This window comes from Melospiza melodia, chromosome 3 (assembly GCF_035770615.1).
Source record: "Melospiza melodia melodia isolate bMelMel2 chromosome 3, bMelMel2.pri, whole genome shotgun sequence".
Classification (NCBI taxonomy): Eukaryota; Metazoa; Chordata; class Aves; order Passeriformes; family Passerellidae; genus Melospiza; species Melospiza melodia.
The window spans coordinates 103,480,088-103,493,481 of NC_086196.1; the positions used below are offsets into that span (position 1 = coordinate 103,480,088).

At 46.5% G+C, this 13,394-nt stretch overlaps 2 protein-coding genes across 5 annotated transcripts; both read left to right on the forward strand.

Moving 5' to 3' along the window:
- Positions 1–40: 40 nt before the first annotated feature.
- Positions 41–5,536, forward strand: GEMIN6 (gem nuclear organelle associated protein 6). 3 transcript variants are annotated; one of them, XM_063152407.1, is made up of 3 exons: positions 41–291; positions 2,310–2,455; positions 4,274–5,536. In XM_063152407.1, exons 2-3 carry the CDS (start codon positions 2,328–2,330, stop codon positions 4,647–4,649), a joined length of 504 nt encoding a protein of 167 aa, XP_063008477.1. In that variant the 5' UTR covers positions 41–291; positions 2,310–2,327; the 3' UTR covers positions 4,650–5,536. The 3 variants fall into 3 exon arrangements, with proteins under 3 accessions (XP_063008477.1, XP_063008476.1, XP_063008478.1); XM_063152406.1 differs by having other exon boundaries at positions 42–266; XM_063152408.1 differs by lacking the exon at positions 41–291 and adding an exon at positions 298–1,123.
- Positions 5,537–6,135: 599 nt separating this feature from the next.
- On the forward strand, positions 6,136–11,815 carry LOC134416132 (serine/arginine-rich splicing factor 7-like). Of its 2 annotated transcripts, XM_063152415.1 has the most exons (9): positions 6,136–6,234; positions 6,584–6,764; positions 6,905–7,081; positions 8,040–8,114; positions 8,234–8,335; positions 8,851–8,904; positions 10,150–10,194; positions 10,828–10,863; positions 11,516–11,815. In XM_063152415.1, the coding sequence occupies exons 1-9, from the start codon at positions 6,213–6,215 to the stop codon at positions 11,538–11,540; spliced, it is 717 nt and encodes a 238-aa protein (XP_063008485.1). In that variant the 5' UTR covers positions 6,136–6,212; the 3' UTR covers positions 11,541–11,815. The 2 variants fall into 2 exon arrangements, with proteins under 2 accessions (XP_063008485.1, XP_063008486.1); XM_063152416.1 differs by lacking the exon at positions 10,150–10,194.
- The last annotated feature ends 1,579 nt before the right edge of the window (positions 11,816–13,394 follow it).

Genomic DNA, 13,394 nt, shown 5'->3' on the forward strand with positions numbered 1-13,394 from the left:
GCTCCCCCGCCTCCCCCGCGCCGCGCGGAGGCGCGCATGCGCCAGGGGCGGGCTTTGAATGGGACTTGGGGCCTGAAATAGGAATCGGAGGCGTGAGTGGGAGCGCTTTTTCCTGAGAAAGCGGGGTCCCCGTCCTGCTCCTGGTGCCGCAGGTGACCATCTGCCCGATGGAAGTAAAGCCAGCAGGGCCTTCCTGTCCTGGCATCTCCTGAGTGGGAGCAATCCTTGGACGCATCCAGTATTGGAGGTGATATCCCCATCAGCTGGTGCGTAGCCGCCGCTGGAGTGCAGGCCAGTGCTTATTCTTAGAGTAAAAACTATTAGATTTGTTCTCCCTGCTTTCTAATAAACGAGCTGTGGCTAAAAGAAAGCAGTAGCTGAATGCAGTGGCACAAGCCATTCATACACAATCTCTGTAGTACTGCAGAGGCTGAATTAAGAGCTCCAAAAAGAAAGGAAACAAAAAAAGAAAATAGCTCCTTTAAGCTTCCAAAATATGACTGTCTCATTTTACACCCTTTATATTATTTTGTGTTAGCACTCGCAAAACCATTGCATGTTTATGTTCACAAATTCCTGACAAATCACAGAATCAGTGACTTGGTTCATCCCCAGGAAGCTCTGCCTGAGTGCTGCTGAAATACAGCAGGCGTGGGGTGGGTGTTGGAATCAAGCTTCCCACCTTCACGGCGGCACGGCAAAGCCTGCTAAAAGCAACCCAACAACCAGGCAGCAAAAATACCTTATTTTTATGTAGCAGATGCACAGAGCGTGCATCTACCCCTGTTAACACACACGGACGAGGCACGGCCTGGCATGTGCAAGCTGCAATCTCCCCGCGCCAGCAGGAGCATCCCAGGAGCAAATCCAGCTCCAGAGGGGCAGAAGGCAGCGGCATTGAAGGGCCACACGCCCCCCGGGCTCCTTGTTTTGCGACCCGGCCTGATGCGTGCAAGCCTCTGTGTCGTTTGTGTGCCCTCCGCAGCTGTGAAATCCCTCAAGGCAGCGTTTGGTGCTAACCCGGGCCGGGGGAAGGCGGCGGCGGCGGCGCCAGGAAGCGGCGGCGCCGCCCGGGGCAGCTCCCGGGAGCCCTCGGCGGGAACACGAACGGGAACTGGGGCCGGTGAGCGGGAAAGCGGGATGGGGAGCGGGGCTCTTCCTGCCGGGAAGGCATTCCCCGGGAACAAAGCGCCCTGCAGGCCTTTGTGCTCCCCGAGCCGCGCTGCGCCCATCGCTCTGCGGCCCCGCTCGGGGGGGTGCTGGGGGGAAAGACTGGAACTGCGCTGCTGGTGCTCCAGCGCAGGGGATCAGGAGGAGAGGGTAGGATAGCGCTTGTCCAAGGCGGTGGAAGGCCTCGGGCGCCAGTACACAAAACAAAGCGCCGAACTCTCACCTCCAAGGTTTTATAACAACGCAGAGCAATAGATGGAGTGTTGGATGCAACGGGAACAGTGGGCTTTGAGGCTTTGCTGTGTGCCTTTGAAAACAAGCGGACTCTGTGGGGAATTACAGAAGTGCAGCTTTATGCAAACCACTAGTGTGAATGTCTGCTTTTAACAAAAAGCAAAATTTGCCTATTTTTTTTTTTAAAGACAAATCTTTACATGGAGGCAAACCCAGTCCTGACGTGAAGAGTATGAAAAATGCATATTTTATGATTGGCTTTTCACAGATATTAAAATGAATATGTGTTATGTTAGAAAGTTATGCTGTATTAATTTTCTTAAGTAGTGTGTTAAATATAGTTTTAGGTTATAACATAAGGTTAAAAAAGAAACTATGCTATGTAGGATACTTTTTTCTAAGGAAAGGAGTTGCACCGAGACAACAGCCACAGGACACCTAAATCTTTCAGAGAAAGAGAATTTATTGCCCCATTATCAGAAAAAACGAAATTCTTCCTGCCTCGTTCATCTATGAAGATGCTGTTAGAATTAAGAGGAAGAAGTTGATGAGGCCAGAGAGAATCCTTTGTTTGAATGGAATTTATGCATCATGTATGAGGTGTATGAATATGCAACAGGCTGTTGTTTTTAAGGGTTAATCCTCTGTTAACATGTGTCCTTTTTCCGGGCTTATGCTACCCAGAAAAGGTACCTGGACCTCCATAACTCTTTTGTTTCTATTGTCTTATATTGTCCTAATCCAAATTGTCAAAAAATTTTATTACTCTAATTATATTGCTATTTTTAGAACCATTTTATTACTATTAAACTTTTAAAATTTTAGAAACAAGTGATTGCTGTTTTTCACAAAGACCAAACCAAAAAGATTGACTGCGTCTGCTGACTGATCTGGTTGTTTTCTAGGTCCTGGATGTAGGAAATATGAATGACTGGCAGAGAAAAAGCCCTCTAGACTGGCAAACGTATGTGAACAAATTGGTCAAAGTTGTTGCAGTTGAGAAACATGAATATGAAGGATGGGTTTTAACAGTTGACCCAGTTTCTGCCACGTAAGTACCAATGCTTTTATGTAAAGCAAGATTTTTAGGAGGAGAAAAGATTCCAAGGCTGAAACAAACTTATTTGGAGCAAAAATTGCATGTTATCTTGTTAATTTACAGTTTCTGGTGATGGCTGCAGCCTCCTTGTCTTCTGGTTTGTACTTCCTGCACACTTCATCTCTGGCTGAGCATGGGAAACTAAAAAGCCCTTGATTTAGAGCAAGCACTGCTTAGCAACAACTAAAATATCAGTGTGCTAGGAATGTTATTCTCACTGTAAATTCAAAACCCACCACTGTGCCAGCTTCTAGGAGAATTGCTCAAAAATCAGCTCTCTACCAGCTGAATGCATGTGCTCAAGGTGAAAGTTCAGAGCTTGCAGCCAAGGCTCCAGCAAACCCAGCTACTCATGCTAAGCAAGTAAAGCTAAGTGAACAGCATATTAAATCACACAGTATTATAATTCCAAGTGACTTACTTTAATTTAAAACTTATGTATTAAGCTATACTATTGCCTTTCAAGAATCTTCAACAATGTGTTAAAGATTGCTTTTGGTCATATACGAAACCCTGCTTTACAAAGAGTGCTGGAGTGTTTTCAGTGCTTTAGGTGTTGAAATCCTTAGCCTTTGTCCAGAGTTCTTGCATTGATGCCTGGCTTTCCACTCCAGCCAGACACCCAGGAAGGTGTTGAGGCTTTTTTGGAGAGCAAGCAGGGAAAATCAGGGGCACTGGACAGAAAGTACCACACATCTCTGATATCCCAAGTGAGTAACTTGAAAACAGGGTTTGAAAGGCAAAATGCACCAGGGAATGGGCAGAAATTTGTCTCCTTGCTGCCAGAGCTCTTTCATACCTTATTGGATGTGAGCTTGTCCCACATGAACACAGGCTGGAGGTTGAAAACTAAAACATTCAGCTTCTGATGTGTTTCAGAAGAATTGGTTGCTGCTTCAGCTCTGAAGTAGCTCCAGTAATCTCCTGAAGTTTCCTATCATTTTGGTAAGGAAGGTGCATGGAGCTGTGAGGGATTCTGGTGATGGTCCAGGCTGAAATCAAGGCATATCTCACTGGACACATCCCCCAAAAAAGGTCATTACTTCCACTAATGGTGGCAATAATAGGCTAGTGAAGTATTGGCACCAAGTTCTGGAATTTTGCTTCCCACAAGAGGAAGAAAATGGTTTCTGATGCTCTTTGTTGATATATGAGGGAGAGATCCTAGAAATAGAACCAGCTGCCTTCCTACTTGCATTTTAGGACTTCTGGGATTCAAGTGCCCTTGGGATAACACCAGGCTTCTACAATGTGAGCCTGAGCCTGTTGTTGTGTGTATTTTCATAAATTGGCACCAGTCATTAAAAAAAATTATTTTGGCAATGATCAATAAATATGACTTTCTTCATTACAAGGTTCTGGTGTTGTTAGCTGCCTTCAGCATTCAAAATGCTCTATGTATGAAGGTATCACTGTTTCTGAATGTTGAAATGTTTTAAGTTCTTCAGCAGTGTTGGAAAGCTGCACAAAAATATTTAGATTTCCAGACTTTATTTTTTTTTGAAGAAAAGTGTACATTAATATTCTGCTTGATAGTTAGTGTCTAGAGTAGTTTCAAATTCAAGACTAGCAATTCCCTGCAGAGCCCCACATTTTTAGTATTTTAAGGATATAGCAGCATGCTTTCCAAAGGAAAATGCTGGGGGCTGGGTATTGCATAAATACCTGGGCTAGGCTGATGCTAATGAGCTCTTATCTCCAAAACCTTGGAGGCTGCTTCTCAGTCCTCGCTCAAGAACAGGAACTTATGCAATCTTCTTTCCTTGACAGCATTGTCCTCGCAACATTCCCGGAGAACGAGAAGGGATCTATATCGTTCATTATGGGCCACGCTGTCCAGGAGGTGGAGGTCCTGCAGGAAGGGGACAGTGACATGGAGCAGCGCCTTGCCCGCATCCTCGCGCCCGAGGAAAGCCAAGCCTACAGCGCGGAGGAGCTGGAGAGGAGGAAGAACGCCTTGAAGACGTGGCTGGAGAGCAACCACATCCCCGTGGGCGAGCAGGGGGAGCTGGGCAGGACGCTGTGCGTGGCGGGGGTGCTGAGCATCGAGCCCCCGTACGGCCCCGAGCAGTGCAGCAGCACCAACGAGATCATCCTGGCCCGCGTGCAGGGCCTGCTGCAGGGCTTCCTGCAACAGCAGCGCTGAGCCAGGGCTGCTCCTTTGGACTCCAGGAGCTCTCCTGGTTTAGGAACCAAGCTCTTTTAGGAGCTCTCCTGGGTGTCAATATTCACTATTTGCAGAAACGCTGCATTTTGGGTACTTTCGTCATGATTTTTTTGTATGTAAAAGAAGGAATAATAATAAACTCAAAGCACAAGCATTTTTTCATTTGCTACTTTTATTAGAAGCGAACTGTTGGATAGTGGTGATGTATTAAACTGATCCGTCAGCTTAGAGTTTTTGTAACAGTATTGTAAAAGATGATATATCATACATTTAAATGTTTTCCCTTTAAATGTATTTAAATGTTTTCCCTTTAAAACCAGTTTAATTATCTAGTGCTGAAGGCATGTTTATTTGAACTGCTTGCCAGATTCTTTCCTTTTTTTCTTTAAGAAAGAGAATTATGACACCTGGACTTCCCAAACCAAATTTAAAAAATGTTCAGAAAGCTGTTTTCTTTTGTTTTCCTGGCTGGTTGGTTGGTTGTTTTTCCCATTACTGTTCTCCTAGTTTAGAATATAAACTACAATGTATGTCCAGGTTTGTAGAATTATTAGGGAAGGTTAGTAGGCAAATAGCAGGTTTTAAAACCATTACCTGTCTATATTTGTTATTTTAGAGCAGCAGTGCTTGGAAAACCAGTGTTCTATAGAAGGAAAATGTGTTGCAATACAGTAAGTTTGTGATTTTTAATGCTCTGTTTCTAGTTTATGCCAACACATGATGCAGGAATCATTATGTGATTATTCCTGAGATTATTAATGTACTGAGGAACATTTAGAGCTTTCATTTATCTCAGTGTATTTGTTCTGCCTTATTAGGAGATAAGCTCATTGGTATGCTCAAATACAGCTGGGAAGTCTGTCTAACCCTTGTTCCTAAAAGGCTCTCCTCATTCGTGCTGGGATTTACCTAGAATTACTTTTCATCTGTCAGGTTTGTGTTGATTTTTTAATCAAAAAATGTCTGCTGGCCATCCATTACTGTGTGTGTCTCCCTGGAAAGGTTGGGAGATGCCATCACACAACAGCTCCAGCTGCGTGTCAGATTCGAAGGGCTAAACCAGGGCCCAAACTCCCAAGGCTGCTTGGGATGGACCCGAGGTGTGAGAGAGATTTGGAGCAACTTGGGGATGCCTTGTTCCAAGGAGGGCACCGCTCCTGGCCGTGGAATAAGGACCATGGATGGTGTCAGCTCCTTCACCCTCAGCACAGGCAGCAGCCATGATGGGTCACACAGGAGGGGTGTAAAACACAAGTAGTTCCCGACCGGTCTGCCCCCTCAGAGCCGGACAGGAGCTCTCCCTGGGGCTGCCGGGGTCGAGCGTGTGCCCGGGAGGAGCGGGGGCGGCCCGTGCCCCCTCACGGCCCCTCAGGCCCGCGGGGCCGCCATGGCCGCTGCGCGCGAACCGCCTCTCGCGAGGCCCGCGCGCTCCGAGGCACGGCCCGCCCCGCCCCGCCCCGCCCCCCGCGCGGCGCGCAGGCGCAGCGGCGGTTCCTCTATATAAGGGTCGCGCCTGCCCGGGCTCGCGCTGTCATCGGGAGGATGTCGCGATACGGGCGATACGGTGGGTACGGCGGGGACCCTGGGGCGTCTCACAGTCGCGTCGGGGCTTCCCCTGTGGGCAAGGGGGCGAGGGGAAATGTGGCGGGAGCGGCGGCGTTCGTGCCCCTCCGGCGGTGGGAGAAGGTGATCGTTCCTTGAGGCGGCCGCGGAGAGGGACGATGGCGGAGGGCCGGGGTAGGCTGGCGGCGGCCGCCGCGGCCGCGGGGTCTGTGTGAGGCGGGCGCGGCCCTGCGGGAGCGCTCTAAGATGGACGCGGTGTCAAAGATGGCGGCGGGGAGGGAGCGGGGGAGGGGCGGCCGCGTGCCCGGCGCCGCGCGCGGCACTGACATGGCGGCCGCTTGTCCCCGCAGAGACCAAGGTGTACGTGGGCAACCTGGGCACGGGCGCCGGTAAAGGCGAGCTGGAGAGAGCCTTCAGCTACTATGGACCGCTGAGAACCGTGTGGATCGCCAGGAACCCGCCGGGGTTCGCCTTCGTGGAGTTCGAAGACCCCCGGGATGCCGAAGATGCTGTGCTTGGCCTCGATGGGAAGTACGTGCATGTCTGGAACTCCTTTGAGGCCCGCAGCCCTCGATCTCCGTACGCCACGCTAATCGGGGATTTCTCATGCTCGTTGCTTGAGCGCGTCAGAGGAAAATATTCCTTTCGTTAATATCTGCTGTGTCTTGCAGGATAATATGCGGCTCCAGGGTCAGAGTGGAAGTATCCACAGGGATGCCGCGCCGCTCCCGCTACGACCGACCCCCAGCCCGGCGCCCCTTCGACCCCAACGACAGATGCTACGAGTGTGGTGAGAAAGGCCACTATGCCTATGACTGTCACCGCTATAGCCGGCGAAGGAGGAGCAGGTACGTGCGGGCCCGGGGCGGCCGCGTTGCTTCGCCAGCTCGCTGTTGTGTAGTTCTTGTTAGCAAAGAGCACAATGTTACACCAGTTTTAACTCTTAACTGTCGTAAGTCAACAGGTGTATATCACGATTTTTTTTTTTGCTAATACATATAAAATGTTACTATTTTAATAATCAACCTGGTCAAAACCTTTCAGGTTTCTTCGTTTGAGTCAGTCGCCTTGATTCAGAATGTCACGAGCCTTAAGATTTCATGCTGAGGCGCCTTGCAAATCCGACACTTAAGATCCTCCTAGACCTTGAGGTGATCAGCATAAGAGGCCAGATCCCCTCGAGCCATCTACACGTAGCTTCACCTTATTCTTTAAGGGCAGAAAATTTGAGACGGTGACCGCCGTAACAGTAAATTTGGCTTTCAATTGGGGCCCCCCTCCGGTTTAGAAAGAGGAACACCAGATTGACCACATTCCCACCTAGAAAAATCTTCTTGCGTCAATCAAGCCTCACCCTGGCTCATTGGGCTGTCAGTTTGATCGTCGTTAGATTGAAGAGAACACCTACCTAGATGCAGCGCTCGCCTATAGATACTTCTAGATCGTCTAGATCTGCTAGACCTTGGGCCAAAGAGGGTCGACCTGCAAACTTGCAAGGTTTATTTTAAATACGCATTACAGTGTTTTCTATTCTAATGTAATTCTGCAATGTAATTCAGCTTTTAACATTTTTCTAGGTAGTAAAAATGCTCAAGACAAGTAGGCCCAGACATTTTTCCAACTGACAGATGCTAGTGGTGTGTTTTTGTTGTTTTGTTTGGTTTGGTTTTTTGGTTTTTCTTTTTTTGATTTATTTTTAAATCCTCTTTTTAGTTGTCTGAAAAAAGTTTTGACTTCAGCAGGGCCTCACACGTTTGGGTTGCTGCAGCTGTCTGCTGATACTTGTTTTTTCTAACCTAAACCCAGGTCCCGCTCTAGATCCCGCTCAAGGTCCCGAGGGAGAAGGTATTCCCGGTCACGCAGCCGCAGCCGTGGTAGGAGGTAGGGCTCTGCCTTCTGTGTTTTCATTCCCACTCCTTCCTCTGTGGGCTTCTTCATTTTCTGTATTTGTTATGAAAAGTGCCTTGCAGTGATGGGTTGGTGTTTGCTTTGTTTTGTAGATCCAGGTCAGCTTCCTACCGCCGGTCCCGGTCGATGTCTCCTCGCAGATACAGATCCTTCTCCCCCCGCAGGTCCCGCTCTGGTTCTCTAAGAAGGTCAAGGTATGTGGTTGCTGTTAAACCCACAGCATTGTTGAAGGGCACATAACGTGGAGCTAAAATATCAAGTATCTATATATATTTATAGCATTTATAATGTAATCAGTAAGTTTGTTTTGCAATCTGTATGTTGGTAGGAACCTTTGTGGTGCATAAGAGCTACTCTGAATACTTTGTTTAAAATTTAAGCAATATAATTTTGGAACTGCTCTTTCTGAGATGTTACTTTTTTCTTTTTAACATTTTACCAAAGTTACAGCCTCGCTCTGTGGTTAAGGTTTCCAAATTCACCTACAAGTGTACAGGGTGTAATTGCTTAGTCCAGTAAGACCGTGGAACTCATTTTACCTGCATGGCAGTACTGACCAAAGGTGCTACAGTCTTCTAATAATAAAAATTACTTCTGCCAAACCAAAAGTCCAACAAAGTTCTCAGTCTTCTGGACATTTACAGTAACTGGTTTCTGTCTCACCTGTATGAAGCATGTGGTACTAGAGCTTCCTTTGTTTTCTTTCCAGATCTAGGTCCAGGTCACGCTCCAGGTCCCGGTCTGTTGTATGGCCTCGAAGCAGGTGAGACACTCGTTTTGATTCAAACCAGTGATGGATTTGGTGTGTTGTTTGGTTGTGGTGGTGTGTTGTTCCTTATTTTTTGTTGTTTTGTTATGTTTTTTTCCTTCCCTGGGGGAATTTGTCTGGAAGCACTTAGCAGGCTGTCCAGCAGAGCAATATTTACACTCAGTAATTTATGCCTTTTCACAGGCAAAAGTAGTGGTGTACAATTTAAGGTCTGTGGAGAGAATTTTTTTAAAAGTTAATTCTTAGGTATGTAGTAAATTGAGGATGGTTTTGTGTGCTGTGCTGCCTTAGCAGTGGAGGAGATGGTCATGCTGCTGAGTACCAGTTCTGGGTGGTTGTGAGCATTCCCATCCTCAATAACTGTGACCCAGTAGGAAGTTGCTTGTTACCAGACAGTGGCTCAGGATAGAGACCAGGAAGGTTTCAAAGCAGTGGCACGTAATGTTTTGTTTAACATGTGCCAGCAGTGTCCTTGTAGTATTTTTGTGAGTTAACAGGCCAGGTAAAGGTGAATTTTGATGACCTTTCAAAAACAGTTCTGAGCAGAAATAGAGCAAAAGTATTCTGCTTTTTTTGCCAAGCGTGTTGAATGGCGCATTCTGATGTCCAGTGATAGCTTGAATTCTGACACTCTAGGAAGATGTTTTTTAAGTAACAACAAATATTTGAGTTGATAAAGTAACATAATAAATGTGGGAGGAAAGTTTCACTGTTCAAGTAGATTTTAATTCCTGAGATAAACTGGGAATAGTTTACTCATTAGTAGCCAGATATTGGTGCAAAATCTCTATTATGCTGAATAAAATTGGCATTGGGAACTTGAGCTGAAGAATGCTACAGCCCTTCAGCACACGCACTTACTTGTGTGTGTAAGGCCCTTAATGTGCTGTTAAAATACTTTCTAAGATGATCCTTGAAACTATTCTTGCCTTTCTAGAAGGGATACCTGCAGGTAGGAAGGAGGTGTGGGAGTCTGCTCTGGTGTTTTGTGGAGCTGGCAGCTGAAGCTTTGCTGGGGAGCTTCCTGTGCTTGCACTGGTGCCTTGTGATGAGTGGGGTCTCTGCAGTGGGAGCTGAGGATTCCCCTGGAAGGTCCTGGGGAGGGCCTGCAGCAGCAGAGCCTTCCCTCTGCCTGGTGCTGCTGCCTGGGGTGAATTTGCTGTTGCTGGCGTAGCTAACTCTCCGTGTGTTGCATGCCCACTGGCTGCTTTGCTGAGCTTTATTTTTCTCCTGTTGTAGGTCTGAGTCTCATGGTAGATCTAAATCTGGCTTACCTGCTAAAAGGTGAGCGTTCAAATACAAGTACCACTCAGTTGGTTTTTGTTTTTGGTTGGTGGGGTTTTTTGTGGGGTTCTTCGGTTTTTTCCCTCATCATTCAAAATCTCTGTTTGGACTGGTATTTCAGTTGCAGGGTTGTTTTTTTTACTTTTATAACTGATTTCAAAAGCATTTTTCATACATTATGGTTTTTTTTTGAACAGCTGATTTTTTTGTGGGACAGTAGGCAATTCTTCCAGGATTTTGCATACAGATGTTATACACTCATCATTACAAAAAATATTTTTGGCAAGATTTGGGGCATGTTTTCTCCTACCTTTGCTCTTAATTAAGTGTCTGTAGTTCTCCCTGTCCCTAACTCTGCTCGATTCACTGCTCCTGCTTTGCAGGGTCACTGTGATTACAGCAGCTTTGGAGCTGTGTGTTGCTCCTTTCCTGAGGGCTCCAGCTTCCAGCATTTTTCCTTCTCACCTGCAGCTTCTTGCTTAAAGTACCTGGGTACACTTGATACCAGCAGTGTCAGTGCATTTAACAACACCAAATTGTTCTGGTTTTAAATGGTCAGAAGTGGGTACTGAGAACAGCCAGGTGTGCCAACCACACTGACTGGTCTGTCTGTCTGTCTTTGTTTTTAAACAGCCGCTCAAAGTCCAGATCACCATCTCCAAAGAGAAGGTAGGAATGTCTTAAAACTGGAGTCTGTCCTGGGGTTCAGTGGCACTTGAGCTGGAGCAGTTCCTAGAGAAATTGGACAAGGATAAAAGCTCAGGATTTTTACTTGCCTAAATCTGAACTATGAGAAGATGAATTGTTCACGGGCATTTCCTGCTGCTGGCAGTCAGAATGTCATGATACAGCTAAGCAATAAGAATGCTGCTGCTAAGGAAACCTCTAATGAAATGTTTCTGAGGAATTTAGAATCTAGGGAACAAGTGAGTAATGTAAGGTGTGGAGCAAGCCAATGAAGTGGTGTGGGATTAAATTCCTGCTGGTGACTCCTGCAGGCCCAGGAGTTGCACTTTTGGCTTTGGGCTTTTATCCTTGCCCATTAATGTGCTCCACAAAGGAAAATGTTTTCCTGTGTTACCAGAGAGAAGTATGTGCTGGAATTGAGATTTCTGAGCAGGCTTGATGTCTCAGCTCTCTTACTTAGTCTTCAGCTTTCAAGCTTAAAGCAGTTTTAAAGTGTAAAATACAACACTTCTTTTATTATTTGAGAACTGTAGAATAGGGGCAGAAGTCCAGAGGAAGCCTGGGGTGGCATGCACAGTTTGTTGGTTTTGCTGTAGGAGTTGTTCTTAATGGTTGTCTTTTTTTTTCCTTTCAGTCACTCACCATCAGGAAGCCCTTGAAGGAATGGAAGCCCTAAAAGAATGGGTTCAAATTTAAGAAGTTTAGTAAAAAAGTTATTTTGTTTACATTATAAGGGATTTTGTGATGTAAGGGCTTAGTCCTAGAAGGCTGTTTCTATTGACTAGCAATTGGCATGAACCTCTATCTTCTAAAAGTCTTGTTAGCAGACTAATACAAAACTCTTCTGTTGTGTTTGTGTTCTGTGATCTGAAAATGTTGGGCTTTTTTTTTTATTATTGGTGCATTGAAATAAACTGCATTTCTAACTAAGAAATCAGTTGTGATAAGCCTGCTGTTCACAGTTGGGATGGGGAAGCAGGCACTGTGCCCCTGGGGTGATAAACAGCAGGCAGGGTGGGACAGGCAGCACTGGCTGGGGGAAAAGGTACCAGTCTGTTGTGTGTATACCTTTTTTAGGAAGTTTGAGGGGTTGTGTGGAGATCACAGGTCCTAAGCACAAACCTGCAGTTTGTGTTCAAGCAGCAGGATCTGTGGGGAATGGAGAGCTCCAGTTCCTTGTGTGTGCCTGGTTCCATCCTGGCAGTGAAGTGTACCCTGGGAAGGGCCTTGCTGCTGTGCTATCTGTGGTTGCTGTGGGAAACCAGACTAACCCCATCTCACCAGGCATAGGGTACTGAAATAATAAAATGGTTCAGGATTTTTGCCAATTTGCTTTATCTTTGCAGTTGATAATGGCTGTTACCAGAATAGCAGGGAAATTTTGGAGTATTGGGTAATTTTAGCAATGTTAGGAAGGACAGTTTTCCTGGAGTGGCTGAACACCTGCCTGCCCAAGGGAAGTGGGAAATAAATTCTTTTGCTTTTGTTTTATTAAACTGTATCTCTGTGTGAATTTCTCATATCCCAAGCTTCTCCCTCCTCCCAGTGCCAGCTCATGGAGGTGGGAAAGAAAAGGGAGTGGAGGCAGCTGGGGCTCATCTATCCCAGCAGAGCTGCAGTGGCCATTCTCTGCACAGGGATGTTGGGCTTGATACTGCTGTCATCTTCCTCACAGGAGCCCGTGTTGTGTGAAACTCCTACAAACAATTGTGTATTTTTTTTTAAAACCAAACTCCTAACAATGTCCCTCCCTCCACTCATCATGCCTCAGACTGAAGGTTGTAGATCAGACTGGTGCTGGAGGTAGTGTTCACTCTGGTGACACAAAGGTGACAGCCCAGTCCTGTCACTTAAAGGCATTTTGGTATTTGAGCAGCTTGGCTGCAGCAATGCTCAGCACTGCAATTAAAAGCAAGGCCAAAGGGAGGAAATAATAATTCATTATTGCTACAGCAGCCCAATCCTCAGAGCAGGAGTTTGGCTGAAAGCTTCCAAAAGTGGGACTTCATTCCAGCTGTGCAGGGTGGCAGAAGGATACCCCATCCCAGAATATGTTAGCAATGGCATCTGCCAAGAATTCATATTAATGCACTACAGCAGTCCCATCTCAGCTGTTTTACTTACTCCCAGTGCAGGAAGGGCTGGAACAGCCTCTGTTCAGGGAAAATGTCCACCCTGTCTTGGAGTTTAATCTTGCCACCAGAGTAACCTGCACTGATCCAAAACCACACTGACTGATCCAGTACATCTCCTTACCACAGGACATTGCAGAGCCTCAATGCAAATCTAAAGGTGCTCACTTGTACAAGGGCTTTGGGTTGAACTGTAAACAGGATTCCTGGTCAGCCAAAACTGCCTCAGTAAAGTCTTAGTTAAAATGTAGACTGAGTTTAAACCAATTTGGGAACAGCTCCCTATGCCACATGCTGCTTCCAGCTGTGACTATTACAAGAAACATCTGGATAGCAGGTGTTTGTGTGACCAGAAAACACTACTACCAGGGCACAGTCCCA

Coding starts and splice junctions, on each gene's coding strand:
- GEMIN6 (XM_063152407.1), top strand. CDS start 2,328: ATGAATGACTGGCAGAGAAAAAGCCCTCTAGACTGGCAAACGTATGTG. Junction 2,456..4,273: donor GTTGACCCAGTTTCTGCCAC/GTAAGTACCAAT, acceptor TTTCCTTGACAG/CATTGTCCTCGCAACATTCC.
- LOC134416132 (XM_063152415.1), top strand. CDS start 6,213: ATGTCGCGATACGGGCGATACG. Junction 6,765..6,904: donor GTGCTTGGCCTCGATGGGAA/GTACGTGCATGT, acceptor TGTGTCTTGCAG/GATAATATGCGGCTCCAGGG. Junction 10,195..10,827: donor TCTGGCTTACCTGCTAAAAG/GTGAGCGTTCAA, acceptor GTTTTTAAACAG/CCGCTCAAAGTCCAGATCAC.